The sequence below is a fragment of the Spermophilus citellus genome (assembly GCF_964194105.1).
Source record: "Spermophilus citellus genome assembly, chromosome: 11".
Taxonomy (NCBI): Eukaryota; Metazoa; Chordata; class Mammalia; order Rodentia; family Sciuridae; genus Spermophilus; species Spermophilus citellus.
Genome location: NC_138192.1, coordinates 91,392,392 through 91,419,683, shown reverse-complemented (window position 1 = coordinate 91,419,683; position 27,292 = coordinate 91,392,392). Strand labels below are relative to the sequence as shown.

The following is a 27,292-nucleotide window of genomic DNA, read 5'->3' as shown; positions in this document are numbered from 1 at the left end:
AAATACAAAACACTCCCCACCCCCCACCCCCAGGCCTAAAGAGCAGCTATCCAGCTGTAGTCCACTTTCCTTAATTTCCTCAGTTCTTTCTCTTCAGATTTTGACAACTGATGTATAATGTCTTCTTCCAAACCTGGGTCATTTGTAACATGGGCCTTTTCTGTAAAATCATTTTCTTCATCTGAATCATCACTTTCTTTTTCTTCTTCCATATCGACATCATCAGGAATTTCTTCAGCACTTGTGTAGTAACAGAATAAGATGTAAACACCATTAAAAACTTCTAAGTAATAACACCTTGCTTATTTAAGACACCTACATAGAAATATAATCATATAGACACAGGGAATGAAAAATCATGCTACTGGGTGCACTTTAAAAATTATGGGTTATTGGAAAAAGAATAGGTGAACTTATAAAATGTATGATTTAAAATTACATATTGAATCCTTAGGTACTTAAATTGAAAATAATTCAAAAAAAGATGTTCTATTTATTTTACTTGACTTAATAATCCTATGTTCTTATCTATATTTTTAAAGTTAAAATAAAAAGAAAATACAGTGGAAGAATATTATAATAAGGAATAATAATAAGGAATAATATTCTGTTTCCCAAAACAGAATAGAGAATAACAAACGTTTTAAGAATGATTTTACCTTTTGGTCTCTTTAGATAATAATAATGAATTTATAAACATGGAACACAGGAAAGAAGCAGATGGCAGTACATGAGCTGGAGTGTGAAGAAGCTGGAATAAAAAAACAGAAAAACAGTGTTTCATTTAAGAATATCATCCTTTGGCACAGTTTGTTCCTTTACAATCCTTAGTACCCTTTGCTAAGAGTCAAAAACAAAATGTCTCTTCCCACAGAAAAGCCAAACCAAAGAAAAAATCATTTTCACTTTCCAATATTTAAAGCAAACCTCATCTCCTTCACCCCAGGTGCAGGCCAAAATAATCCCAACTCCTAGGGTTACGTTATTTAGTGTATTAACTGTATAGCATAAAGGTGATTATTCAAAAGTGATTTGTAAATGCCAATTTAAGGTGCTTTAATACATTTTATCGATTTCACATGGTTTGCTCAACTAATTTCTTACCTCATTAACTGCAGGTATGTTCTCGGTTAAGGGAAGTTGTACCAATTCATTCTCCAGTGTTTCATTTAATTTTTCATCCTGTTGTTGCCTGTGCTTTCCCAATATGAAATAAAATGGGGTTGTAGGAAGACTTTCTTCTGTTAATAGCTGTAAGGATATAAGAAAAAGGGAAGTTACCTGCATAAAAAGGGGGAATTCTGTTGATTGTAGAATCATAAAATGTCTGGGATGGAAGGAACTTTAGAAATTATTTAGTATGTCTCATAGGTAAAGCAACAGGCCTAGTACCCCACTAGGAAAAGCTAATAATGGACACATAGATGTATGAACCAAATAGGCATTTATCACTGTTTCTTTGCCTAATCCTACAAAAAGGACAATACAAGGGTTTCAAAGGGTAGAAACTCAAAGACAGAGAATGGGGGAAGAGTCCTGGATAGTAACATGTTGGAAGGATGAAGCAGGTTGAAGGACAATAAATTAATAGAGCTGAGAAAGCAGAATTTTAAGCTGGCTATGGGAAAGTGAAGAAACATCCCAATTCACAGTACAGAGTCAAAGAATTGGTACAACAGAATCTATAAGTAGTAATGAAAGTAGGGCTAAATAAACAAGAGGGGTTGGTGAAAAGTTTATGCAGAAGTCCTTAGATTCCCATATCTCCTTCGAAGCCCCAGCAGAAGCCAAAAAAAAGTATATTCCTTGGAGAAGAGAATAAAAGTTATGTCCTTAGACTTGGGGGGGGGGGGGTCAGGGGCAGGTGGTATCCTTGTCATAGCTGGAGGCAGTTTTCCTCCATACAGGGGAGTTCTCAGAACACTAACAGGTTTAAATTCTTTAGACAAGATCATAAGAAGAATTTTATTTGTATAATTTGACTAGTGTAAGAGAAGAAAACTAAAAAATAATGACTCAGATTTTCTCAACAAAATAGCTCAGCCAGAAGACAGTTCCACATTGGCAGAGAATTTTCAAACAGATGCTTGTGCCCACATTTAAAAATAAGAGCAGACAGTAAAAAATGAACAGACTGAAGAAAACCTGTAAAATAAAAGATAGCTATCCAAATAATTGAATCAAAAATCTGATGAGTATGGCAATATGTAAATCAATGGAAGTGTAACTGATGTGATTCTGCAATCTGTATACAGGGTAAAAATGGGAGTTCATAACCCACTTGAATCAAAGTGTGAAATATGATATGTCAAGAACTATGTAATGTTTTGAACAACCAACAATAAAAAAAAAAAAAAGAAAATCTGATGAAACAGACCATGCAAGAAGGATAAAAAGATTTGATGATAAAAGATGAAGAAATTGCCCAGAAAATGGAAACCAGGCAAAAATAAAATAATAGCACTATTCTAGAAGACTCAGCACTAAATAATAGAAGTCCCATAAAAAGAACAGAAAAATGAGTGGTGGTAAGTGGGGAATAATTAATTCCTACTTAGATTTATATTCAAAACCCTAAGCGGTTCTACATTTCATTCAGAAGTAAAGCAAAGTCTTTTCAATAAGATCTACAATGAATCGAAATGCATTCTGCTGTTATATATACCTAATTAGAACAAATATACAAATTAAAAAAAACTACCTTGATTTTCCTATTTATTTAAAAAAAACTTTTTTTAATATTTATTTTTTAGGTGTAGATGGACACAACACAATACCTTTATTTTTAATGTGGTGCTGAGGATCGAACCTGGGCCCCACCCGTGCTAGGCGAGTGCTCTACCGCTGAGCCACAATCCCAGCCCCAATGATTTCCCTATTTATTGCAAACTACCCCTCACTTACCCTCTTACATATTCTTCATTCTACTACAATTCTTATTATCTTCTAAAGTATTATATATTTTAGTTACTTAATGCTTGTTGTTTAGTTCTTTATGTTCCTGTAGACTATAGACAAGTCTCTAAACTTGGGGGTGTTTATAGGTGTTTATGTTCACTAATGTACCCCAGGGGTCTAGAATAGTTTCTGGCATATGGGAGATGATCAACAAAGTTCTTAAATAAATTCAGTGAAATTTCTATGAAGACAAACAAGCCAAGGATAAAGGATCAAAGAATAATAATGGTATTAGACTTGTAGTAACACCAGAAGCTATAAAATAATGAAATAATGCCTTCAAAGTGCTGAAAGAGATTTTTAACATCTCTCTACTCAACCAACCAATCAAATAGGAAATAATAAAGCAGCAAGAGAGTGACCAAAGAAAGAGGAAAACTGTGGGAGCTGATAAAGTAGAGCTAAAATGAATCCCTAGAATGATGCTCAATGTGTATACTAAGGCGACTACTAGGTAGCAGATCTATACAGCAATCAGTCCAGATTGAAGAAAGTCAGAAGAATTTTGCAGATACTTCTTTATGATTTCAAAGAATATCTAGTGGGTCTGAAAATATTAAAAGAAGACATAAATAACTTGGAGAGAGTCTGGGGTTGAATTAGATAAAAATTAGGGGGCAGGTAGGGGAAATGTGTTTTGTGTATATTCAGGGAATGATGCAAAAAAGCTTAAGATTTCAGGTTCAGTAGCTTTAATAGATCAGAGTTAATAACACTAAATCTGCAAAATCCAGAATTAGCGACACAAACATGCTTTTTAGAGATATAAAGTTAAATGAAAATTTCATCTAAAAGAGTTGGAGGTGATTATCTTAGTGGAAAAAGGCAGTGGTATAGAGAAGTTTTTTTGTAAGAAGTTTGTAGTATTATAGTTGTCCCTCAGTATCCATGGGGAATTTGTTCCAGAACCCTCTGAATCCAAGAATGCTCAAGTCCCCCATATAAAATGGCATAGTATTTAAATATAACCTATATACATTTTCCCATACATTTTGGCATTTTTTTATGAATATTTTTGATGAAGAATTGGTGGAATCCATAGATATGTAGCCCATGGATATAGAGGGCCAATCATATTTGACTTTTTAAATCACAATCCTATCTTACTGACATTTTAAATCAAACCAACATCAATTCACAAATGTATGTTTTAAAGTTTCATTTAAAACATTTTTTCTCAGACTGAGTTCTAAAAGATAACTAGCTTTGTAGGCAGGCAATGCAGTCCGCACCTTGAATGGCTAAAACATACCTGTTTGCTTGTTGGTGTGAGTTTTTCTTCTGGAGACTTTGTACTGAATGTCAATAAGCTCTGCAAAGAGAGATCAATGAATGATACAAAATTAATTCGTAGAGTGCAAATCTAAATAAGGTGATACTAAGTGTTAAAAAATGAGGCTAGTCTTTCAAGATTATACATCTACCCACAGAGAAGATTTAAATTTATTTAATAACCTTGTGAGAGTTATAAGATTGTGTTCTTGTAGGAGAGATTTAAGAACTGGCAACAAAAAAAAATGAACCATGCTAATAAAAACAATTTAAAGTATTTTTGTTTTCTTCTGCTGGTTTTCTTTTGTGTGTGTGTGTGTGTGTGTGTGTGTGTGTGTGTGTGTGAGAGAGAGAGAGAGAGAGAGAGAGAGAGTGTTAATGGAGAAAATATTTAAGGAGCCTCATAGTTCAGGGGTATGTGGGTAAAGTGGTACTAAACATTAACAGGTTATTTCTTTTGGGGAAATAATCCTTTAATGAAACGATTCCATCTAGAAATAAATTCACATCAACAGTCATGGGCTGACAATTACTCTCTAAAATTATAGGTACAAAGTGGTCACCTTTTTGGGGTGGGGAGGGCGGTCATTTACCTGTGACTTTGTTAGAAAGTAAAACTGGGATCTGTTCAGCCACTGGTGAGCTTCTGAGCTGAACAACTCAGGGACATCTCTTGGAACAAACACTCCCCACTGGACTTCCTCTCTAGAGATATTTTTTTGAATATACAATGGCCTTGGCTCACTAGGTTTAAATACAAACACTAGAGGAAAAAGAAAAAAAAAATAGACAATGACATTTTGCCTGCAAAAGATAGCTCTAACTTCAGACCCCACTAATTCTGGGACTCACCCCACTGAGTAAATGGTCCAGCTCAGGATTGTCTTAGATTTTGATTCAACAAATATCTACTAAATGCCTACTATGTACCAAGTAGGTTGGTAATGAGGACTATGAACCAGAAAAAGAGAAAAAAGGTACCCCTGTTCCAGAAAACTGGGACTACTGCAGAGGACAGATACAAAAATTTTATTGAACTATTTTGTCTGAAGTACAAAAAAGACATATGTAGAAATGGTTTCAAAAACATAGAGGACAGTTAAAACTTGTTAGGGGAGTTGGAAATGCACCAAAGGAGTGAGGCCTCTGTTGGATTTTTGAAAACTGAGTGCGAATTGGCTGTGGAAAAACAAGGGATGTAATGGAGCTCTCCTACAACTAAGTCTGAATTTATATTTGGTGTTGGAAGAAAGGAGGGGTTGGGTCTCAGGCAAAATGGCTTCAAATGAATGTCTGATTTGAAGGCAAGTTTATTTCAAATAATATTCAAGACACCAAAAAGAAAATTTAGGTACTGCATTTCCTATAATTATCAAAGCATAGTTTGTACTTACAGTCTGAACCCTCTGAAGATTGAGAGACTGCAGCAAAATTCTCTGAATAAGGATCAGGTTCCATAACTCTAATATTTAATTTTGCACTCCATTCCACTGAGGGGGGAAAAAAGTGATTCACTTCTAAGAACAGATTTACCAAATTTATTTGAAGCACATATTCTTAATCTCTATCAGGACAATCAATTCTACTAGGGAGAAGTATTTTATGCTTCTGTCAATGGAGACACATTGAAATTATCTGGGAAGGGGTGCACTGAAGTGAGGAACAGAAAGCAGAAAAATGAAATAGAACTTCAGCATTTCTTCCATATATTAAAGGAAGTTATTCTTTCATTGATTCTTATGTCTAGTGCTTTTGCTGCTGCTAAATGTGGTAAAATGTTACCCAGAGTTACCACAGAGACTATCACACACATTGATTACGAAGCAACTACCATATCTTCCATACTCTCAAACAAGTAAATACCAGTGAATTCACATTTTACAGTTGTTAGGATTTTGCCAGACTACATTAAAATTTTATGCTGTCAGGGATACTACAAATTAATATGCATTCAAATTAGTACAAATATTCCTGAAAATATTAAGGGGATAAAGAATGTAGAAGACAACAAAAGTCTCATACTTTGAAGACAGTAAAAAAAGTGAAGATAATGGAAGCTAATTTACTGATAATTAGGTGGTTTGTAAGTAATCTATTACAAGCCTACCACTCCAAATTTGGTATTATGTGTCATGCAAAAAATTCTATAATGTCTAGGTAGAAATAGAAAGATATGATTCCTCACTTTTTTTTTTAAATGTCAAAGTTTAACGACAACTTTCTCTACATGTTTTTCCAAGTCACTTTAGAGTAAAAAATATCTTACATGTACAACTGAGCAGATTCCAACAGCAAAGAATGCCATCTTCAGTCCCACCAAGAAGATACTTTGAACATGTGAATTTTCCAAAGCAAAGGTGCCTAAGTTAAAACCATAAGGAAGTTAACATTTAGTTACAAAAGACTGCAGGATTTCAAGCACTGTATTAGTTTAATGCAATGTAGATGTTTAAGAAGATGCCTATAATATAGTAATACTGAAGAAAAAGAGGCTAGGGAGTATAAAAGGTTTGCTTTAGGATAAGAGGTTTGATGATCATTTTTCTAAAATGCGCATAGCACAACAACCAACCAACCAAAGAAAATGTATATAAAATACACAAAGTCACTTAATAGAAACTCTATTTTATGCTCTTTACCAAGAGGGAAACTTGTAATTTGAATTCTGAAGAAAAGTTTTACAAAGTAAATTCAGAATCAGACATGTTGGGAATTAGAAACAATTTTATTAGCTATTTGCAATTCTGCCCTCAGGTTGAAGGAGGACAGAATTGAATGACACTGTTATTTTCTTCTATTCTTTTCAGAAAACAATGAGTATACAACATTTTTATAGGAATACACAGAAGTGAGCATGGTTTAAATCCACTGAGGCTTTAAATGTAGCTTCTTATTACACAGTACATCCATGGAAATGTTTGGTACAAAGAAAACAATCTGCATGCCAGGAATTAAATATTAATCCTGATTTCAGAATTGTTGGCATTTAGCTCATACTCATAGTCAGAATTTTTAACTTTCCAACATTTTAGTTAGCTGTTTGCCCCTCTAACCTACAGGCCACCTATACAGAAAGTCTAAAGTTTAAAGTTACTAAGGTTTAAAGATTTGCTTAAATAAATTTTTTAAAAAAGTACTTCATACTTCCCAATGATTTACCTACCTTATCTTCCCAGCTCGTTGACAAAACGTACATTTAAGTTCCCATGTTTCTGAATCCCATATGGTAACTATTTCCTCAAAACTAACTGCTAGTAAAGAGCCATCTTCGGAAAAACAACAGTTGGTTGCTTGATACTTGTGATAGCTACCAACAAAGTCACAGGTCCAGCCAACAGCTTTCTCTTTGGAAAACAGAAACCATAATGTTCAACAATGGCATCAATGCTATATAGGGACATTAAAGGACATTAAGGATTAAGAAACAAAGACAAAACAAACAAGTCTGTTCCTCACAACTTCTTTCAGTTATAATTACTGCAAAATATTGATTAATCTGAAATGTATGCCCCGTTCTAGAGACTTTGAACTCCCTCTAGTGGAGCAGAGAAAGGACTAATAGCAAAAGCCCTTTGTACTATAACTCTCACAACTAAACAGCACACTACTAATTAAAAACAACACTTAAAAAGTATAGATTTTTAGAAAAACTTATGTAAAAATCTCTTTAAATCTACTAAAAATTAAGCAATTTTACATAATTTTTATTTGAAAAAGTAGAAAAACATTCTTCTGAAATGGATATGTTATGAGGCAAAAGTACCAATTCTTAAAATTGTATACTTTTTGAATACACTATTTAGTTGACTTACTGTATATATCAGAATCATCTGTTAATATCCACACTTTGAAGTAACCATCTTTGCTAGCTGTAACCAAGGTGGGGATTTCAGATTTTTCTGCATTACAGAAGCAGAGAGCTGTGATGTGATCATCATGTGGCATGCTAATCTTTGTGTTAAGAACAAACCTGAAGGAAAAAAACCCACAAATTTATTCTCTCATCAGAACAATATGATATACTGTCATGAGTCTGAGAATGTCTTACATATTGTACATTTTACAATAGCATCTTTAAAAATGTAATTGGTAGATTACCACGTTGAATTAGAATTGAGTGCTCTTATTTAGGATATAGAGATCAAACAAACACCAGTGTCCTTGTGTGACTTTTGATTGTAAAATAGGGGGTTCCTCAATCATAGTCCAAAGTCTACTGCACAAACTGTAGAAAAACTGCATAAAAACTAGATGTCTATTTACTTTAAAAAAAAAGGTTAAAAAATTATGTGAAAGACCCCACTTATAACAAGAAAACATTCAAACTGCCTTCATCATTATTTACTATTTTTAGTCAGCCAAACTACCTCTTGAAGTTTCCTCCAGCTTAAGAGGGCAATAACTTAAATGAAATATATGATAGGATTGTGTTCTAAAAAAACATCAAGGAGACATAGTGTCATGACTTTTAAAAAAAGCACAGTTACAAGAGGAATGACTAGAAACAATCACTTAGTTTTGGACCTATTTCTTCACCTGTAAATGTGGACAACAGGCCCATCTATTATGTTCTTTTAAAAATTAACAAGACAACAGGTATAAAAGCAATAAACCCAATTTTTGGCAAACAGCAAGGAGCTGATAATTGGTTGTTAAAGACAGTGGGCTTCTTATCTAACCACAGCACACATGCTACCCTACAGCTCCACCTACACTCTCTTTTCCCATGGAAGGTGGCATGATGTTAAGGAAGAGCAAGCGAACTTTTGGATTTTAATTCTGGATTTGTCTGGAACTTGGTATTATGTCCTCAGGGCTGTCATTTTTTTCATGTTTCTTCATTTATGCAATGAGATGACATTATGACTAGGCAGACATCAATGCTTTCTCAGAACAGAAAGTTTAATTAAGGGATTATTAGAAGAATAACATCTCCATGGAATCTCTAAATGTAAATCTTATCAAAATGAAACATCTTGAGGTCTGATAATTACAACCACAAAGTAAGAACTCAAATATTTTATATTCTGAATGAACAGGTAGCTCTATAGGTAATATTACCCTTGTGTTTTTTTATTATACATCCACAGTTTCATTTGCAATTCAAGCTCAGTTTCCTTTTCTTGCCGTTGTTCCACTGTTGCAAGCCAGTTACCATAGCAGCCAAATGCAGCCTTTGTTAGTTCAATTTGGATCAGACCATCATCATTGATATATTCTTGCTGTATAATATCTAACTGAAGGGTTAAGAAGAATCCAAAATGTTTATTAATACATAAATGTTAAAGAATGCAAGGCATAATTAACTACATCTAAGATAAATTCCACAATCTAAAGTTAATAGATTTGTAGATAATGGAAACAATGAACCAAATGTTACCATGGACAGTAAAATTGCCATTAAAAAGGGGAACATACTGTACAGTACCAATTTGGTAGTGATTTTCTTCAATGACCTTAATAAATTAGTGATGACTAAAACCCATTATATGATTTAACAGAACCTTTAACCTATAGTAGTGCTTTTGTCTAAGAACACATAGCTTTACATAAAATTCTAGGCTAAATTTTATATCATTAGAAATAAAAGAACAGAAATAACATAATCTTTACGAAAGATAAATAATAACAGTTTAAGTAGGCCAGCATTTATTTACAATTTAAAAAAAATCCTATTTCCTTGCCTATATACTAAGTAAATAAAGTGGCTACTATAGGTTGAACATTCTTTATCTAAATTGCTTGGCACCAGTAGTGTTTTGAACCTCAGATTTATTTTGGACTTTGGAATCTCTGAATATGCATAATGATATATCTTGGGGATGGGACCCAAGTCTAAACATGAAATTTATTTATATTTCATATATATCTTATTTTATACACATTCTGAAGGTACTTTTATACAATATTTTTAGTCACATGCATTGTGATGCAACCTATCAGAGGTCAGGTATGGAATTTTCCAATTGTGGTGTCATGTCAGCATTCAAAAAGCTTCAGATTTGGAGCAGGGTGGATTTCAGCTTTTCAGGTTAAGGATGTTCAACCTGTATTAAGTGTACTAAGTGTCCACTATTTCTAGGCATTGTACTAGATGTGAGGTTATTAACAGGCTTCCTTTTTTGAGGGGTTTAAAGGACCTGGAGAGAAAGAAACAAAGTGACAGAAATCTAATGAAATGATGGAATTATGTTGATTGGGATTATAAAAAGTGTTCCTCTTTAGTCTACACTGAAAATTATCTTCAATATGTGAATGACATTGTTTCACCATAAAGCAGATACAGATTTGTACTGTCAATCCACATGTTCTCATTTCCTTATCTTTGTGACTCAAAGGCACAGGTGTGTGGGACAGCTAACTGCAGTGCATTCTGAAACAACAACAACAACAAAAAAAAAAATAGAAAAAGAGAGCGTGTGTAAGAGTGCCAACTGGCTTCTATGTAACCTGCAAATGTGGCCTTATTAAACCCTGTTTTAAACAACTGAACTAAGTAATCACAGACAATACTATGTTCAAGTAAACATATGCACAGGAGCATGAAGCTACAAATAAATGACTTGACCCTGGTGGTAAAGAACTTTCATTAGTTTTACTACCAGTTAACAGATCAAAATCTTACATTGTATAATTGCTTATCACTCTGGAGAGAATAAAACTGCAGGTGACCAGGTTTTCCATTCAAAACTAAAGCTTTAGTTCTTGGGTCAATCATCAAACCAGTAAAGATACTCCTATCTGTAAAAGAAGTGACAAACAATAGTTGAAGTCAGAGAAACATGCATTCTTAAATATATGCAATTCCAAATCCATGGGATGCTGCAGTACCTTTTACCAGGCCTTGAATTACTGCAGATGCATCAAGGTTTCGGTGAATGACTATTATCTCTGTAGATAAAAGAAAAAAATCATTTAAACATAAATAGGTTGGGAACTTTGAGGTAAGAAGTCATGTGAATTTATAACATTTTGTAATATGCCAGAATACAAAATAGCTCAATGAGTTCAATTAACTCAATGTTAGTAGAAAATCAGAAAAATATTTTGTAATTTAGCTAAAAAATCTGGGGTGTGGATGGGGGCTTTTGTTAGAGTCTAAGTTCTACAAACTGCACCTATCAACATATCAAGTATTAATTCAGAAACTATAATTATCAAGAATATATATAAAACATAGTTAGGGTATCTTTGAAGTAAATCATTCCACTAATGGATTGCTCAGAATTACATAATATTTCAAAGGGAAAGGAAGCAATGGGCTATCAATCTTACAAAGAGGTCCTGATCTAGGCTGAGTAGTAACAAGATGAACAAAGTTTTGGAAGAATACCGAGATTGTCTCTTTCTACTAAAATCCACAGGACAACAATACTAACTAATGGCTGTACAAAAGAGAACTGCACAATATTCTTTTGAAAATGTTACTGTATTTATGAAAGTACCAATGCCCATTTGCAACCCTTCCTTTACTTCCCCATATCATTCAACTTTAAGATTTTTGAAAACATAAGTGGCATAGCAATAACCAAATATGCTTAATCCTCCATTTCATAAAAATGATTCTGAACATGTTGGCTTCTGGTGGCACCTGGGGATAGAGAGGGGTGGGGAAAAGAGGAATGAAAGAAAAAACGCTCATTAACTATCACATTACTCTAATTAATTTAAGGTCTCTATTATTTTCCCTTCCTACAGAAGCTAGCTGATTTATGGCATTATACAAATTGTATTTCCTCACAATAAATTTAAGCTTACTGTTATCAGAGTGAGAAGTACAGAACAAATCTCCTGCAGGTGAGACAGAGATATGTTCTATAGTAGATCCTAGACGAGGGAGAAACTCTTTGTTCTTTTCTGCTGCATCGCGCCATTCAACAAGCACACACTCACGTCCACCGCTCAGCAGGCTGGTGCCTTTGCATTCATCCAAAGAAATTAAAAAACAGTATTTTTGGGGAAAAACAGAAAAATATAATTAATATTTTAGTTTTCCTATCTAGTAGAGAAATAAAACTCTTTAGAAATATAGGTATCATCATTTTCTAATGAGTTATTTAATTTTTATCATTATTTTTACAGTCTCATTTTAAATTGATTCAATACTTGTACAAATTATGGACTACAATACGATCAATATGTGTGTACATAGTATGATGATCAAATCAGCATATCTATCAACTCAAATCTTCAATCTTTTCTTTTAGTGAAACATTAAAAATCTTTGAAACACACACTATGTTATTACTATCTGTATGTACCCTATTGTGCAAAGGAGGAAATAATCACAGTATAGAAACTTCCCTCAAAGAAATATCTGGGAAAACTCAACATGGGGGTTGGTTAATACCTAGAATATATAAGAAATTCAAACAATTCAACAGCAAATAATATGATTGAAAATGGGCAAAAGACCTGAATAAACATTTCTGAAAAAGATATATAAATGGCCAACAGGTACGTGAAAAAACACTCAACATCACTATTCATCAGGAAAATGCAAATCAAAACCACAATGAGATAGTACTTCACTCTAGTTAGAATGGCTATTATCAAAAAGACAAAAGAAAACAAATGCTTGTGAGGTTGTAGAGAAAAGGGAACTTTTATACACCGCTGATTGGTGGGAATATAAACTTTTAAATATAGGCATTATGGAAAAAGAGTATGGAGTTCCTCAAAAAAATCAAAAAATAGAATTGTCATATGACTCACCAATACTACCTCTGGGTACATACCCTAATGAAATATAATCAGTATACTGAAAAGGCTATAATTTACTGGGTTTGATAACAAATAAAAAATTTAGGTTCAATGAGGAATTTGAATAAGCTGTGTTCATGCTAAAATTGCCACTAAAAGGACTGTCTTTTCATTACTTAAATGTCAATGACTTCCAAAAGAAATTATCATGGTAGGATATCAGTCACATGAAGTTACTAATATATGCACATAATTGGTTCTTACCCTGAATTCAGGCAGATGCTACAAGAAAGAAAGAAACTGAGGAGGAAGGGCAAAAGAAATAAACCTGAGTTAGGAGGGAATAAAGACAATGCTTGGGACATGTGCACATATGCACACTTGTGCATCATATACTCATTAATACTTTGGGGAGGTGTATGGAAAGGAGTACATTTTTTATCTGTAGGGTTAATTCTTCTTCATTCTCTTCTAATCTCAATTTTCCTCAGTACTCCTGCTGTGCTACTGTGTTAGGTGGGATGTGGCCTACACACACTCTGCTCATTGTTTCCTAAATCCAAAGTTTTAAGGAGGCTTAAATTGCCTCTGATTTTCAGTGAGTAAAAACCAAGTAAACCTCTAAGGATCCTAAGCACAAGGTACCATCTAATACCTGTCCTGTCAGTCTCTAGGGAGACCCACAGAAAGAAAAATAACATTCGTGCCTTCTTGTTTTTCAAGTACACTATACTTTCTAGCATCCTGTCATACATAACTTTCACCAAATAGGTGTTAAAGCAACCAAATGCAAAATGTACTTTTTCATATTTCTGTTGAAGACAGAATTTCAAGGAGGTATTTTCACTCACTATACCCATACTCTCATACTACTTAATGGAATTAATTTAAAATAGTAAAGACTGAATGATTCAATATGTCAGTTAAAAACATGAGTTTTTCAATCAGACCCAGGTCAAATCCTACTTCCCAAGTGACCTTGGGAAGTTACCAACTCCAAACCCCATTTCCTTCATCTATAAAAGGAGAATTAATGATATATATTTTACAGGATCAAAAACTAAATTACATAATGGATGTAAATGCTAGCATCATTTTTTTGTGCCTGATAAACTGTAGCTAAGTTATGGATAGCAAGCACTTAGCTATGTAGACATACAATAAAGAAAAAAAAAAGTAACATAACTTAAAAAAATAGATTCTTTATGGCAATAACAGACTATACCACAAAGGTATACTTTGGAACTCTGAAGGGCTTTGAAACAAAGCCCCAAACAAAGGGATCATAGACAATTGTTTATCATTCATTTGGCCTATGCAATTTTAAAACTCTTTGGACTATAAAGGCAGTAAAGTAAAACACTACACAAACACATACTTTAAAGGCTCATTTTAATTATTAAATTGGCACTTACCTGTCACTGAAAAAGCCAAATCCATAACCATATCATGGTGCCAATGTAAGCAAGTGTATGTGTATTTCTTGTCATCATCAAAATTTCTCCTATTGGAGAAAACAAGCTTCTTAATTTAATCAAAGTTATAAATAATGGCATGCCAAATGTAATCAATCATAATATCAAGCTTTCTGGTCTAAATGTGTAAAAAGTTCATTTTTATTTAAAACTAGAGTCATTTCTATAAGCAATGTTATCTATGGGTACCCTACTAGATATTAGGTATTGTCACTCTTTCTTTTAGGTAAAAGCTGACAGAAAAGTTCTCTTCAATAAGATGATTGTAGGCAACAGAATTTTTCATTCTCTTCACAAGCCCAAAGTTAGAAATCATAAAGTAATTAAGTATGAAATGAAAAGCACAATAATAAAAGAAATGGAGGGTATCAGCAAGCCTCCCTATAACATGCAGTAGTTTTTCAGTATGGTCCTTTTATCTGGACCCTGTGACAGCCCTGTTCTGCAGGATTAATATAAAACTGTTTAAAAGTGACCATCATGCTTTTTATGTGTTCACTGACCAAAGGCGAATTTTGCCATCCATGTGACCAGATGCGATGCAGTCCTCCTTTGGGTGGCAGGCTACACATGTAAAGTTGTTCTTAGAATGTTTTTTATTTCTTGATGATGACAGAGAAAACCTAGTGGGGGGAAAAAATCTTCCCATCATTATTAAAGTCTCTGGAAAGTAGTGATGTAGATAAGTAAAAGTCAGTTCTAACCTAAATTGTGAAGTTCTAAGAATTCAATCAATGTGGGATTTTAAAACAAAATTTTTTATTTACTTGTTCTAATCATTATACATAACAAAATACTCTTCGATTCATTGTACACAATACAGCCAATTTTTCACTTCGCTGGTTGTACATGAAGTAGGGTCACACCATTGGTGTGATCATACATGTACCTAGGGTAATGATGTCCGTTTCATTCTAAATGTGAGATATAAAGAAAAAGAACTTTTGATCAAGAATAAAGCATTGTTTTGTAAACATCTATTAACACATGATATAAACTCCATGTTGACTACTATCCTATCAATAACTTGCCTATGGAAGCTACTGACATTTAAGTAAGAAAAGCCAATCAGTGTCTTTTTTGGCCAAGGCATAGCTTATTCAAATTTCTCAAGTAACCTAAGTTTTAGTGCACAGTATGGTCTGAGACAATTGGCCAATGTGTCAAAGGGACAAATTCAAAAGAATAAATCTACTTGTCATACATAGGCCATTTCCCTCTCTTAAGCCAGATATTTGCGTATCTTCTGTCTCTGAGGAGATCAGGATCCTTATTATTTTGCAATAATTAACAAATGTTAATCTTAGCAGAGTAAATGGGAAGATAGGACAGAGCTAAAGAGAGACTGACTACTCAGTGCTTAGCACCAGTCTCCCTAAACATGTTATCTTACTCATTTATCCCTACGACTCCATTAGGTATACAATATCTCTTTTAAATACTTATTGATCTAATGTACATAGGAGTTTAAATGGACTAAATGTGACACATTTATAAACCTAGGTATCTTAAAAATTATATTCATACCTACAGCCATAAAACAGCAATGAGAATCACCTGGTGGAGTTATTTCAATCTACATCCAATTTTGAAAGCAAATAATCAGACCAGAATTTAGCTGTAGTGCATTGGGAATTTGGGCTGGCAAAAGCTCCCTAGGTTTTTATAATTAACATACCCCAACACTATCCATGATGAGTTAAAAAACTTCTATACCTTGTGGTCTCACACTTTTGAAATGTAGAACTAGAAGCCACTTTGGATCACAGCTAATAAAACTCATATCATAACAAACTTTTCATTAAATAACACAATACTAAGAAAAAGAAATTCTTACCTTGATGTTGTTTTCTTTTTGAAAAAATAAACAGATAAATAAAAGTCTCGTACTGCAGCGACATATTCTCCCTGTAGATTCAAAGATAACATTCAGAAAATAGTCAACATTCTTTTAAGGGTATATTAACATAAAACGATACATTATACTTTCGCTATAGAAAAGAAAATTTTAGTTCTGAAACAAGAAGAACTTAAGTATACAATCCTAAAAGTAGAATCTCTAATTTAAAAGTGTAATGCTTTAAGGTTTTTTTTTCCCCATTAAGGCATAATGCATCACGTATAGCAATATACAATGTTTAACATATAGGTATAGGTATGTCCATATAACCATCATCATAATCAAGATCTTCAGCATTTCCTTCACCTCAGGAATGTTCCCTCCATCTTCTTCAGTCATTCCTAATGTCCCCACCCCACCAGCAACAACTAATTTCTATCACCATTGCTTATTTCTGTTTTCGTTTGAACTCTTTTGCTGGACCTATCTCATCTTTTTTCAGGTTCATCCACATACTATATATCACTATTTTCTTTTTATTGGTAAATAATATTCCACTAATCATAATTTGTTTGCTAGTTGATGCATATTTGGATTATTTACATTTTGGAGCTATTATGAATAATAATTTCTATACACATTATTTTATGGTCATGTTTTCATTTTTTTACCTAAGAGGGGAATAACTGGATAGAGGTAGGTAGTTTTGCTCCATCTTTTTAACATTAGCAGTTCTAGTGGATGTAAAGTGGCATGTTGCTATGGTTTTAATTTAACAAAATGACTAATAATACTGAAGAATGATGACTTAATACTGTAAAAAACAATTTTCTCTATTCTGGAAAATTTATCCAGAAGAATAACAAAATAATGCTACAAAACTTAAGGCTAAAGAAACATGCCACTACAGTGATGTCTATGGTCTCTTGGTGATATCTGATATCAAAATAATGAAGTAATTACTAACAGGGCTCTGCTAATTAAATGAACTACAAACCTTAAATATTATCACTAGGGAGATTATAAATTTTCTTTCCTCACTATATTTTTCTGTAGTACCCAAGTTTTCTATAGTGGGAACATTTACTATAAATAGAGAGGTCATATTTTTTTAAAGCCACACAATTTAAAATTAAATAAAAATTTGAGCGACTTACTGAAGAGTAACACTCTATCCTATAGTGGGACAGGGAAAAAATATAGGACAAACAGCAAACGTTGTTATTTTTTGGGAAAATGAGAGACTTTAGAAGGGCCATAGGAGAGAATAAACAAAATAAGGAATGTCCTAAAAAACTATACCAAAAATACACATTAAAGCAATGAAACAGATTTCTAAGTTAATACCAAAATAAAAGCATTTGAGGCAATATAATAGTATTATAATATAAAATATGAAGACTGCAGGAAAAAGAAATTTTATGTATAAATCAAAAAACCAGCAAAACCAACTTACCTCATTTCCAAAGGCAATGCACTTCGGTGATTGGTTTATGTAATCCAAAACAAAAGACAGCTCCTTGGCTTCTATTTCCTGGCTTGATGATTTTGGCAGTTTCACTGAAACCAGCTGAAATACATCTAGCCAAAGGAAGCTATATTATTATAAAGCACCTCCAAAGAGAGTGAACATGATCATTCATTCATATGAAACTATAACTCAGCACTCTAGAATGTAAAGATTATAATCATGAGCTATCTTGAACAAAATGTACTTAAAGTTGGACTTTTTGTTTAAACATACAAGTTTTAAAATCAAGTCTAATTCCACAAGTTATATACATATATGGCCCATACATGTAGAAATTGAAAGCAATTATGTCTTATATTGGTGCATTCTACATTTCAAAGTACTCAGCTGAGTTTAAAATGGAGATGAAATATGAATACTGTAATGATAAAGTGAGCAGCCAAAAGCAATGAGCTATCTGTGAGAACTTTCAGAAATGCTCTGGGTTTATCGCAACATTCATAGGATAAATCTCCTTTCCTGTAATATTGACATACTCTTTAGGGATCTTCAAGGCAGTATATAATCTATTCTCCCTTGGTTCATCCCAATTTAGCCTTTCTGCTATTCTGCAAACACATTCTAGATTCTCAAAATAGCTACACACTGCTTACTCTTCTTCCTCTGGGGACCTTCCCCGAACACTTATTTAAATGTGTTTTCCTCCAACATTGACTTTTCCCCATACATGCTTATTTTTCTCTAGAACATCTAATTGTACCATATAATTGATACAGCCAGCTTACTGCTGGAACTCACTGTCTGCTTTGTTCAGTGCAAGCAGAATGGTAGATGCTCAATTAGCTGCTGAAAGACTGTATTATTTCCAAGTCAAGAAATGAAACCATAAAAAATAAAATACAAATAAAAGATTAATTTGTTTTTAAACCAGAGAGGGATACTGCCATATAACTTATATAATTTTCTATCAGAGACTCTGGTTTAGGGCTATGGAACTCAGATGACATTTATGTATCTATGTTTATTTGATAGATTTATGTAATATATATCCAGATTTTCATATGCTGGGTACCCGTAATGTGCAAATACTGAAGAGTAACACTCTATCCTATTATAAATGGAATTCAGATTAGCTTACGGTATTTGACATTGCCACAAACTCCCAAAGGCTAATGACCAATATCAGTAGCTTTTTATTTGTCCTGTACATGAGGTCCAACTGAGAAATTTTTAAGCAAATAATTAGGTCCCATTGCAGAGAATCTTAATATTTAGTTCCTTGGGAGCTTTTGATGTGCAGTCAAAGTTAAGAATCATTGGTCTTACAGGCAGAACTTGGATAATAAGTTTACTATAGCTATTGGCAACTACTTTTCAATAGAGGAATATCCAGGTGAGTATAGAAGGTGATTATCAAATCTTGGTGATGAGTAGAATAACATCTGTTCAAAGATACTAAAAATGCAGATTCCTAGACTATACCCCAGATCTAGTGTATCAACTACCAGTGAGAAAGATCAAGAATCTGAATGTGGACTGATGTTACAAATCCATATATATATGACAAGAGTGGAATCTTTGAAGCAGTTATCTGGGGGGAAGGTGACATAATCTTTTAAGAATGTTGCTATTTTGAGAACATTTTTTGAATGTCCATTAGAAGTAGTTTATCAGTCCCATGAAAACATTAAACTTAATGCTTCTTATTTTTTCATGCCACATTCTTTTTTTTTCTTTTGGGTACCAGGGATTGAACTCAGGGGTACTCAACCACTAAGCCAATCCCCAGCCCTATTTTGTATTTTATTTAGAAACAGGGACTCACTGAATTGCTAAGTGCCTTGCTTTTGCTGAGGTGCCTGGCTTTGAACTTACGATCCTCCTGCATCAGCCCCTCAAGCCTCTGGGATTATAGTCGTGAGTCACTGCGCCCAGCTTCGTGCCACATTCTCGATAAACTCATTACCAGATTTGGCACTAAGGAATTTTTAACTAGAAAAATAGATTCAGCTTTTGTAGTTTTGACTATTTGGGTTTCTTAAAAGCCTGTGATATATGAGAATTTATGAATGTTTCAGAAAAAACAAAAAAACCCAAACAAAAGCATGGGCAGAAAGGATTCACTTAGCTAATAAATCTTGAACAAGTCTAGCCTAATAGTCATCTTAAAAGCTGCTTTGTACCTCCAAATATGACTTTTTTTGGAGTCCACCACAGGATGTATTCTTGAATTCTGAGATTAGAAATTTTCCTTGGATGTATCATTCATGTCAATGTTCTATTGATTCAAATTCTATGATGAAGGACAATTATTTGCAACCACTGACAATATTTCAGGAATTCCTAAAACACTTGATATATGGAAGTTTCAATGGAATACTGCTCCATTGATAGTAAAAAACACAATAATAATTCAGTCACACCACTGGCTCTTATTATCAGCCTATTTTTTATACTATTTCCTGCAATGATTCAAGACCAACAAGTAGGCACTCATAACAGATAAAAGAATAATGATGGTTAAGCATGATGGGTTTAAGTTCTAAGAAGACAAAGTCTAGCCTGCCTTTCAAAATAGTTTAAAAATTTGAGTTCTGAAGTATATTATTACAACCAGGTATAAAATAATCATTTCCTCATTGAATATTTCAGGACTGGTAGCCTCCTCAAATGAATGCAATGATGACAAAGGTAATTTAAATTTCATCTCCAAAAGATGGTCAGCTTCAGATTAAAACCAAAATGTTAAATTTTGAAGAACTGTAACATGTAAAGAGCCACTCAATGTCCTATTTTTAAAAAAGTTCATTACACTATACCTGGTTTTTCTTTATTTGTTATAACAAAGACAGAATCTTCAGCATGGGCAAGAGTAAAGAGGGCATGAAGTTTATGTCCAACAATGAAAGTCTGAAAGATAAAAAGTATCGAATTGTTTACTGTCTATTTCCTCCAGCAGAATTTCAAGTTCCATAGAGCAGGGATTTTTACCTATTTTGCTTGCTGCTTTATTCTTCCTAACACAAGAATACCTGATCTATAGAGAATAATCAACACATATTTGTTGAATAATTTTTTAAGTTTTGTACATACAAATCTACTTGAGTCTTAAGTGGTCATATAGTATTCTATTATGTGCTTTAAATAACATCAAGATTATATTTAGTTTTTTCCACCATAAACAATATTATAAGTATTGTGTATAAAAAACATTACTTTAATGATAAATTCGTATTGGGAGGTTGCTGAAAAAAATGTATTTTCAGGTTTACTCTCATTGATCATGTTAAAAAAAAATAATCGTTTCTCTACATTTCACCTATCAATAGAATTTTTTCCATGTATAATTTGTCTACAGTGATAGGGAAAAATACCATATGTTTGTTTTAATTTATGTTCCAATTATTAATGAGGTGAAGCATCTCTTCATGTTTATTAACTATTTGTAATTCTTTTGTGATTTTATATATTGGTCTCCTATGCCCATTTTTTTTTTTTTCTATTGCGTTATTAGTTTTTCCTTATTGGCCTGGGAACATTTGTGTATATGTGTGTGATATTTTTGAGAAATGCTTTCTCCCAGTGTTTTTGTCTTTTTATCTTAGAAATTTATAAGATTTTTATATAGTCAAGATTATATATTTTAAATGGTGTGTAAATTTCAAGACTTGTTCAGAAAGTTTCTCTAAAGATTAGACCTTCTAGAAAAAAACAATATGTCTGTTTATATTGCCATACTTTTTTTACATAAGGAAAACTGAAGCTCAATCCACTTACCTTTATCAAAATGCCATCTAGATAGTCCCACAGTTTAATTGTACCATCAAAGGAACAAGAATATAGCTAAAAGGTAAAAACAGTACAAAATAGATTAAAATGGAATCCCATTAAGATATCAAATTAATAATTAAAAGCTAATACAGAAAGCATTTTCTGATCTTTAATTCACTGTTAACCTTAAAGATGGCAAAGTTTATACAGGTTGAATATCCCTAATCTAAAACCTGAAATCCAAAACTTGTGAGCACTAACATGATGTTTAAAAAGTTTCAGACTGGAGCATTTTGGATTTTGGGTATTGGGATTTTTACAACCAGTGAAATTTATGCAAATATTCCCAAATCCAAAAAATTCCAAATTCTAAAATACTTCTGGTCCCAAGCATTTCAGGTAAAGGATACTCAACTTATATTGCTTCTGCAAAATAGACAATCTTGTCACAAACCTTGGGAGAAAGCAAATCTATCATTTTCAAGTTTTAACTAAAACTAAGGGGAAATAACCTGTTTTAAAGAGGGACATGGTAAGATACTGAATTATGAAAAGAACAAGAGTTTTTTTCTGTTTTTCCCAGAGCTCAGTCCCTTTTTATCAGCTGCACTGCTTTCAGCTTACATAAGCATTCAAGGATTGCTTCTCAAATGAGTGGATAATGTCCTGTTTAAAAAAAGATAACATTTCCATTAAGGACCAATATTCTCATTATTTAATGAGAATTAAACTGAAATTATTATGCACTTGAATGCTGTAGCATTGTTAACATGTTATGAAATGTATGGGCACTCAATTTCTGTACTCATCTTGTGGTAAAACTCATAACCAATGATTTAGGACCATACTTCAGTGGCACCAGAAGGTCTCAGTAATACATGGGTTTATTTTTATCTCAGTGAACTCAGTTTTACTAAGGTTATATCAGATTTTTTTTATTGCTATGCAAATATACTTGGTTTATAAATAATCTTAAATTTTCTTATGGAAAGTGGCAATTTTAGGATTTCTGCAAATAGGGACATAAATTCAGAGAATAGAAAAAAATGCTAGGGTAAGACAATATTATCTATTTAAGTAAAATAATCATATGAAGTAGAAAATGTATATCACAGTTATTATCTATCAGAATCATAAATATAGATTAGTGAAATAAACAAGTCAAACACACATTGTCAAAATAAATACGGTGACTCCTAAGCTTATACAATCTCTGTCCTTTAACTCCAACCAACCCTACTGATAAAACTGCCCTCCTCTAATTTTATTAACTCTCAGTCACCTGAAACAGAACTTTTATCTAATGTGTATGCGTTTTTTGTTTGCCTATAAAGCTTAGTAATGCATACTTCACAAATTTCAATTTTAACCAGAGAATATCTTTTGCCATTAAAAACTTCAAGTGAGGGCTGGGGTGGTGGCTCAGTGGTAGAGTGCTCATCTAGCATGTTCAAGGCGCTGAGTTTGATCCTCAGCACCACATAAAAATAAGTAAAATAAAGGCATGTGTCCAACAACATCAACAACAACAAAAACAAAAACACTTCAAGTGACACACATGAAAATAAATTTTTGTCAAACCTTCAGAGAACAGGATAAAAAGTGTACCTGGACCCTGCAAAAAAAGTTGTACTTAACTTTCATTTTTAAGAGTAGCTCATTTAGTTTTGGAAAGAAAAGACTAGTGTTACCTTACATCCTACTTCTTTTGTGATAATGAAGTGAATGGCAATGCAAATTCATTTTAAAATCAAGCAATAACTTCCAACTTGGCTGTGATTAATCCAGAAAAAAAGGTAGGTGACTAATCCAGAAAAATGGTACCTGTTAATAACTATAGCAAGAGTAAAATATTGTTGAGATAAATTATCAGTAGCTTTGCTAAAATTTAAAAACAGAAAATACCTTTGGATATTCACATTGCTAATATTATAAGAAGACCCATGAAGGTCCACAATCAAGAAATCCATTTACCTGTGTATAAATTCTAGAATTTTAGAAACGTATACAGCTAAGAACATTCATGTCAAGTTAACATCTATTTAAGCATCCTGTGGATCAAATAGTTCACAGAATATACTACGGGCAATGTAGTTTTAGCTGAGATCTTACTTTCATAACTAAGAACAATAGAAAGATACCCTAAAACAGAAAATCAACAGATATTTCCCCGTTCATAACCTGGAAAGTTTCCCAGTCAAATTTAACTCAAAAATTTCTGTCAACAGACCAATGTTAAGATATTCAATTACAAAATGGCACCTGCAGAGGATTGTTGGGGTTAAGCTGGATTCCAGTCACTAGATTTCTGTGCCCGTGCAGTATGTGCATACACTCTTCTGTAGCAGTGCTATAGACTTTAACAAAATCCCCAGAGACACAGAAGATATACCTGGAAAAAAAAATAAAAAGAAAAATAAGTTATACTATCTCCTCTATAGGAAGTACAGTCTTCTATGGTCCATTACAAAAATAATAACATGCAATAGAGGTTTCTTTCAAAGTTGTTTAAGAATTGTGTATTCAAACTTGTATGCTACTTAAGTCTAAGATTGAGTCATTCATTGACTCAAATAGATTAATGAAGCTAATGTCACTTTTTTTTTTTTTTGCCTATTCACAGATGGAGGCTATATACAAGCATTCTGCAAAAACAGCTTAACTAAGTTGCCTGTTCATGAAATGAATTCAGACACTGTTATTCAGTGTATATCAGCTATCACTCTTTATGATTCTGCTAACAGCAGTATGTTCCTAAATTCTTCAAATGCTGAGTCAAAACTCTCCTGTAGTTGGTGAGGTCCAGGCCTTTCTTATATAGCAAAGTCATTTTATGTCAGTTTTTGTTTCTGGATTTGTGGGTTTCATAGCAGAGGCAATTAAATTACTGAAAGGATAAGCTGGAGTAAGTTTTTTGACTATTTTTATAATAGATATTACCATAGAATAAAGCACAGAAATATTTATTGAATAAAATGAATAAGATGTAGAAGGAAGAAACTGGATATATGCATATGGTTCTGAGGAGGCAGAACCTGTGACAACTTCTTGAAGCTTCAATTTCTTCTTCTGACTGGTAAGAGAAATGTCAACAAAACCCCTGGTTCTTGTAAAGACAAAGGGTTTGATATGTGTGTCTAAGCTACTTTTTTGGTGCATGCATTCAACAACTATTTGTCTTATACCTACAAGGAGAATATTGCAGGGGTAGTGGGAATACAGACTTGTATTCACAAGATACTATCTCAAGGCTCCAAGGCAGAAAAGATTTTTACTAAGTATCCATCTCCATCCTTACCTGATTTGAAAACCTATTCTTAATACAATATGTCACTTATAGATGAAACAATGTAGCAACAATGACAACTGACACGCACTGAGCCATTTTGTAGAGATTTCATATGTATCAAAGCAAAATTCTTTTCAAGAATCCCAACAGAGGCAGATTACTAAAAATTACCCCTAGTTTACAGACGAGAAAAGAGAAGCAGAGTAAAAAACTTGAAAAAGTCTCACAATATAAGAATTGAGTATCAAACGTAGAGTTTGCTTCCAGCTACAATGAACTTCCAAGGGAATCAATGTTTTTTACTCCTAAAGAGTCAATATAGTTTTAATGCAAAGCTCCAAAAAAGACTGGCACATATCTCTTGTAGGGGTGTGTTGTGTGTGGGGCGAGGAGAAAGCAGAATCTTTTTTTTTTTTTTAATGTAGTTTTTAGTTGTGTATGGACACAATACCTTCTTCTTCTTCTCTCTCTTTTTTTTTTTTTTTTTTTTTAATTTTTATGTAGTGCCGCGGATCGAACCCAGTGGCTAATGCATGCTCTAGATAAGCAAGCACTCCACCACTGAGCCACAACTCCAGTCCCAAGAAAGCAGAATCTTCAAAGGCTTAGCAATTCCCAAACACTATTCCGTACCAAAGAGTGAGGATACTCTTTGGGTTACTGCAAGGGCTGTTGCACACACTGCAATATCTGGACCATTTTCCAGCGGCCCCATCCACCAGCTGATACTAGACACGTGGACCCACTTCTGGGCCCATCAATCCAACTGCAGGTAAAGGGTCCAGGGAGGGGAGGCGCACCCCCGCCTGCAGCACCACAAGGCACTCAGAGAATCTCAAGGTCCCTCTCCTTACAGGCTCTGGCAACCTCTAGTGTGCTCTAGGGTCGCTGGCAAACGCGCCCCCTACGCAGAGCCCAGGTCCGCCAGCTGGGGAGTCCGGCCGCGCCTGACAGTTCTTTCTCCAAACCCCAAAGGGCTCACGGCCCTCAGCCCTGCCAACGACGCGCAGACCCCATACTTAGAATCCGCAGAGAACACCGCTCTTCTAAAGTTCAGCTCACTACCGCCACAGTGAACCACGCGGATGCTCTCCTCCTCCACCATCTTCGCGCAGCCGCAGGAACTGCGGACAGCTAGCCCCACCCCGAACTTCCTTCACAGAGCTGGACCCGGCGGGTGTTTCCCAGCCCACAGCACACACTCCCGGCTTCTCTAGGCCCAAGACTCTGTGGTAGCATCCAGCGTCTGTGTAGCCATCTTTTGTTTGGGCAACGTCAAACAGAGACACTTGCGCAAAAAAGTAAAAGCAAAACACGGAGACAGTGACTTTACGTGAGCCATCGCTACACAGTTACTTAGTAAATAGAGACTTCTCTCCAGCTTTACCAATCCGACTCTCATAAATTCTCTCAGAAGCGGAAGATGGCCCACTACATAACACGTGAGCTTCACTCCTCCCACAGAACTCCTTTCCGGTAACTGTGGTTCCGGCGCTGCTAGATGACGCAAGAACCCCGCGCCACCAGGTTCTTTGGTCACTCAGCGGGGTTCTTGGGTGGAATTGTTTCTCTCTACTTGCTTAGACTTTTGCTCCTGTTAGTAATCTTTATTTTGTCCCGTTTCTGTGAGTATCCGGTAACTTTCCGGCAGAATCTCCACAGCTCACAGGGCCTTGCTTTTTTCTTCGGAAATTTGGTTCCTAGCCCCGAATTATAGTGTATTCTAGCCATGTCCACAGTAGCTGCTCTGGTCTGTAGGGCATTGCTCCCCAACCCTGGCAATTCCTGGCCCTTGCTCTTTGATTTGCTAGGCTTGTTCTGTGAGTTGCCCTGGTTTTAACTTCCTCCATTAGTGGACCATTTATGTGACTTAGGAAGCCCTGACTCTGAGAATACCAGACCTCTTTGTGAGGTTTTGTGTGTTGTTTTCGTGGTTCCTGTATATTAGGGATTGCCTATCTTTATTTAGTCGTTCATCCTAATATTTACATCTGTGCTAGTTCTAGCCACTCTTGAGAAAAAAGAGCCAAGGCTGGCTTGACTTAGAAGAGTTGTACGGTTCACTCCTTGTGGTCACCAGTATACACCTAAGTGTATTCATCCTGGAAAAAAAATAACATTCACAACGGTAAAGACATATCTTTGATACCGCCGGTTACCAGTGAGGAGTTCTGCTCCCTCAAATGTTGAAGTCTGAATATTAGAGAAGCACTCTGAGGCAAGCATATAAAGCAGGGTTTACTTAAAAAGGAGTAACAGACTTCTCCTGGGAGCGGGGAGGGAGCCATAGCTGGTGTCCAGGTATCCCAAAAAGCGAGGTATTCTGCCCTTTTAATATGTTCTAGGCTTCCTTTGTTCTCCTACCCTCTTCCACCTTTCTCCTTCCTGATTAGTGACTAGGCCCAGGAATGCTCTGTGGGCTGGCCAAAGGTGGGAAACTGGTGGGCTGAAGCAGGAATGACAGGATGGTGCAGCCAAGGACACATTAACAACCTTCTACCTCCCTATAGGAA

General features: G+C 34.4%; 1 protein-coding gene across 1 annotated transcript; it reads right to left on the bottom strand.

The window, feature by feature from the left end:
* WDR75 (WD repeat domain 75) lies at positions 1-26,157 on the bottom strand. The gene is made up of 21 exons (XM_081261941.1): positions 25,799-26,157; positions 23,753-23,882; positions 21,497-21,562; positions 20,539-20,629; positions 17,705-17,829; positions 16,246-16,316; positions 14,912-15,031; positions 14,349-14,437; positions 11,989-12,147; positions 11,062-11,121; positions 10,856-10,971; positions 9,292-9,467; positions 8,043-8,200; positions 7,394-7,574; positions 6,497-6,591; positions 5,625-5,720; positions 4,824-4,993; positions 4,211-4,270; positions 1,105-1,251; positions 660-751; positions 1-240 (listed from the first exon to the last, which is right to left on the bottom strand). The coding sequence occupies exons 1-21, from the start codon at positions 25,882-25,884 to the stop codon at positions 36-38; spliced, it is 2,493 nt and encodes an 830-aa protein (XP_081118067.1). The 5' UTR covers positions 25,885-26,157; the 3' UTR covers positions 1-35.
* Positions 26,158-27,292: the final 1,135 nt, after the last annotated feature.

What these genes read in the sequence shown, in the direction of transcription:
- WDR75 (XM_081261941.1), bottom strand. Translation starts at nt 25,884, where the DNA reads ATGGTGGAGGAGGAGAGCATCCGCGTGGTTCACTGTGGCGGTAGTGAG. An exon ending in ACCCCAACAATCCTCTGCAG is followed by an intron (nt 21,563 to 23,752) that starts GTGCCATTTTGT and finishes TTTACCTTTTAG; the next exon opens with CTATATTCTTGTTCCTTTGA. An exon ending in TACTTCTCACTCTGATAACA is followed by an intron (nt 11,122 to 11,988) that starts GTAAGCTTAAAT and finishes TTTTATCTACAG; the next exon opens with AGATAATAGTCATTCACCGA.